The sequence below is a fragment of the Triticum urartu genome, chromosome 1 (assembly GCF_003073215.2).
Source record: "Triticum urartu cultivar G1812 chromosome 1, Tu2.1, whole genome shotgun sequence".
Taxonomy (NCBI): domain Eukaryota; kingdom Viridiplantae; phylum Streptophyta; class Magnoliopsida; order Poales; family Poaceae; genus Triticum; species Triticum urartu.
Window position 1 is genome coordinate 34,304,787 of NC_053022.1, and position 4,498 is coordinate 34,309,284.

Sequence of the window (4,498 nt, forward strand, 5' to 3'; positions counted from 1 at the left end):
TTGATGACCATTCATCCGTGGAAATCCAGCCCGTGAAATGGCCACTCCCTCAGAGTCCCCATCCACCAGTTTCGACATGGAAATGGAACGAAATAATGGACCTGGGTGGGTGGCAACGTGTAATGAGCCACTGCTCTGCTCTGCACTACCACGAGACCGGGGGAGGTGTCAACTGGGTGGGAGGGCAGCAACTGAATGCGGTGCGCAAATGCGTTTGTGAAGCCCACGACTAAACACCCAATAATTCCAGCCCGTGAAATTCCTACTCTCCACTCCACTGCTTTTGGAATCGAATGAATTTATTGGACCTGCATGGCTGGGTGCAGTATGGCTGGCTGTATGGGCTGCGTTTGTGAAGAACACTAGTACGTTTGTTAAGCCCACGACTTAAACACCGACAAATCTGCCGTCCGCCTATATAAACCCCACAGCCACAGGCCACACTGCTTCTCACTGGTGCCCATTCTCCTCCATTCGCTTTGCTAGCTAGCTAACAGAGTCCCCCGTCGCAGCAGCAACATCAGGATAGCTTTGCTAGCTAGCTCGGTCCAGTACGTCGTCTCGGGTGAGCCAGAGCAGATCGATGGCGCTCTCTCGTCGCATGGCCGCGTCCGCCCTCCTCCTGCTGGTCCTCCTCGTCGCCACAGGTACGCCCGGCCTCCCAGCCTCTCACTCTTCCCACCAACCGAGCTGTGGTTTGCTCCGTGGATGATGCTTAGTTGCTTACTCCCTCCTACCGTGGTTTGGTTGATGTGCATGCAGAGATGGGGACGACGACGACCAAGGTGGCGGAGGCGCGGGACTGCCTGTCGCAGAGCTTCAAGTTCAAGGGTGCGTGTCTCAGCAGCAGCAACTGCGCCGCCGTCTGCCGCACCGAGAAGTTCCCTGACGGCGAGTGCCACAGGCAGCACTTGGAGCGCAAGTGCTTCTGCAAGAGGCCCTGCTAGTTCGCCCGCGCGCCGGCCCCGCCCTGCCGGCCAGCACCGAGACGTCCCATGCTAGCTCGATCATCCGTGCCGTTAGCTTATATTTGTTCCGTTCGCCACTGCGTCCACGTTCGTCGCTACTTGTTCGTGTGTCCCGCTCGGCTCGGTAGAACTAATAAAGTAGAGAACCAATCGGGGTCTCGCTAGTTTAGTTCGCTGTGCGTCCTGTTCGTTGTCACCTGATTTGTGCGTGGCGATGTACTCCATTCAGTAATAAATATGGTCGTTGTTTCAGCATGGATGGACGTGTGCAATCTCTCTCTCTTTCTCTCTCTCTCTCTCTGATTGTTTGTTATCTTCAAAGAGAAATGCTACTACTATTACTGTGACTACTCCATATTAACGTGACAAGATGAATTGGACGTTGCCTTCCTGCACACTACAACACGCATTCATTCCTTTGTTTCTAAACAAGACTGAAAATGTTGAATGGAGCTCGGCCTCCATGGAGGCCGAACTTGAGATGATCAAAAAGTCATATTTGTACGTTCTAATTTTTTCAAAAATAATAATTAGAGGCATAAGTACAAGTGTGTCGATTTTCATGACAAAATACATTAAAATGAGTACTATACACACAAGAAAAAAAAATCTTCGCCTTGTTAGTACAAGCACTATTCATCGTCAAAGTCCATGATTTGTTTTGCACAACTCGCATTTCAAGGTATTTCATCTTGAAATTTTACACACATATACACGACATACTTATATACTTGCACATTTTTTAAGATTTTTTTTAAAACTTACCAGTTTGAATTTTGTATTTTTCAAAAAACAATTGGCCTCCATGGAGGCCGAGCTCTAAAATGCCCTACTCAAACAAGACCTTCTATGTAATACATTAGCAATTCATTTATCTGGTATCATGTTTGATCTATAGCTTTCTTCCTTTATACAACCTTGTGAGCCATCAAGCCAGCCATGCTTTTTTCAGACTGAAATGTCTATATCATACAAACACCGTTCAGGTTGGTTCTCCCGAGTATTGATTTATATCAGTACAAAATTCTATTCGCATGATTGGTGCATTGAATGAATGTAGGTCTCGAGTTAAAAACCAAAGCTCGTGACTTGCTCGAACTCACCGAGTTTTAATCTAAGCTCATTAATAGAACGAGTTTAACGAGCCAAGTTAATGAGTTACTCATTTAATCGTTAAGCTTGCTAATTAGAAGGCACATTAGATAAGCCAAAGTGCATTGGTGGACATAGTGACACGCAAGGTCTATATCTTCACCATCCACTACGCCGTGATTCGTGGTGTATTCAGGCTGCTTGTAATGGGTAGTATCATAAGTTAGTATCATGCATATGATACTAGTGTGTGATACTACCTCCATAATGCATAGTATCATGTACTAGTATCATAGATGACTTTATTTATTTCCATGCATGACACATAGTAGCATTGCATTTATTATGATACGGTATCATGATATGATACTCAACCATTTCTTTCTTCATTTAATTCTATGCCACATCATCAAAATTGCCTACTTGGCATGCATGATATTAACTATGATACTCCCATTACAACCAGCCTCATACTACTCGTCGCGTATATGCATGTCTTAGGATGAAGTATACCTATATAAACGACTTGTATTCCGAGCGTCAATTAGTGACCACGGCCCATCGGGCTGACGGTAGGAGTTAATCTCTCATTTATTTGGAAAGGATGCCATCACCGATGTGCATTTTCTCGCCAATCCATCTCCACCCCGCATCTCCTCCTATACTAGTCCCTCCTCTAGTTCTTGTAGTGTGTTCATGTGCTCCTCCTTATCTAATTATCTCTTTCATTATGTTTCTATTTTTTTTTCGAAAAGGAGGATTACCCCCAGCTTCATTCTGTTTCTATACCTTTGGACCCTTGGGTTTCCAAGCTACCGTTGAAGAACACACTTCGTTGCCTATCGGAGCAGGTCGGCTTCGCAACCTTATGCACATGGTTGTTGAGAACGTGAAACATCGAAATCTCCTGGTTCATTGCCACCATGAGTGGACCTCTCACTTTCCACCTCTCCCCAAATTACGTGCTCCATAAAGTATCATCTCAAACTCTGCACTTCCAGAACCTCCCTGCCATCAACATGAATCCATTTTTGCCCTTTGCACGCTCCATTATCTGCTAATGATGCCACATAGAGTTTGACGTGTGGGAAAGAGGAAAAGGAAGGGGATGTGCCTGAGGTTGAGGATGGCGAGTCCATGGATAAAAGTATTACTAGGGCCCGTATAAGAGCATGCATTAAGTTCATTGGTACCACGCTGTTGACTAAGCAGAGTTATAGTCTCGTTTTGTGTTGAGCAATTTGCCAACGACAACCTTTGTTACGAAGAATATTTGCAGATGATCACCTGTCCCACCAACTTTCTCCAGCCGTAACATTAGCTGCATTTAATATATTCTACTATTGGTTGTGGGTTAATGTTTGGGTCCAAATTCTACGCACAAAAATATATACTCTAAATGTTGGTTCTTGTTGTTTTTTTTAGACTCGACATGTGTTAATGTTTAAGTAGCACTCCTGTGAGCATACAATTTTTTTTTTGCGGGGAGAAAGGATGTTTTATTCCACAACGAGAGGGTTACAATCACGAGACACCAATTCCTCACACCATGGAGGAATTGAGTTCAACCATACCGCAGTACCAGCTTCAGTGCGGCTATAGTGTGCCAATTGATGTGCTACCCTATTTTGATATCTGCTAACTTTTAGAGGAACAAACTTCCTGACTACCAAATGAGCTTTAATCTCAACAACAAGATGACCATAGGCCGACCTGGAGAGATTGTCGCTCGAGAGAATGGCCAGAGCATTTAAAGAGTCTGATTGAACAATCACTGGGCAGTCCGAATGCTGAATGGACAGTGCCATACCCTGCATAATAGCATGAATTTCCACTTCCAGGGCATCATTACAGTGGAAAATGTATCTGTATGCCGCAAAAATCATAGATCCGTTCTTTCGGCGAAGCACCATGCTAATCGAAGCGCGACCATCCTGGCACGAGAATGAACCGTCTACCGACAACGCAACCCATCACATAGGCGGAGGAGGCCAAGGCGTGGGGAATTCTGTAGTTTTTACGCACTTTGGTCGACTGTCCTCGTACAACGGCATCTTCCCTTTGATGATTTCCTCCATGCTATAGTTCCTTACCAAATTTAGTGACTTATAATAACTGTCAAGATAATCTACAGTTACCTCAACTGGGATCTCATTCTTCCCATGAGTTATACAGTTGGGCGCTCATAATCTTGACGTACAGAGTTACTTGATTTGGTAATACAAAACCTAGTCTAAAAAGGCACCAAGCCACCAACAATGGTCAAGAGGAAAACAAAATCAAATGCGATCGTAATCACATGAGACCACACTGGCATTGTGTGAACTATTAAGACGTGGTACCCCACCCCAACTGTTCATTTAAACACACTGTACCACTCTATCTGCAACATTTATTAGTACCTCCCTCCTGCATATAACTACTTCAGACTTATATTT

The 4,498-nt window shown here is 44.7% G+C and overlaps 1 protein-coding gene across 1 annotated transcript; it reads left to right on the forward strand.

Annotated features, from left to right (window-relative positions):
* The first annotated feature begins 435 nt into the window (after positions 1-435).
* LOC125547946 (defensin-like protein CAL1) lies at positions 436-1,223 on the forward strand. The gene is made up of 2 exons (XM_048711703.1): positions 436-647; positions 763-1,223. The coding sequence occupies exons 1-2, from the start codon at positions 584-586 to the stop codon at positions 945-947; spliced, it is 249 nt and encodes an 82-aa protein (XP_048567660.1). The 5' UTR covers positions 436-583; the 3' UTR covers positions 948-1,223.
* Positions 1,224-4,498: the final 3,275 nt, after the last annotated feature.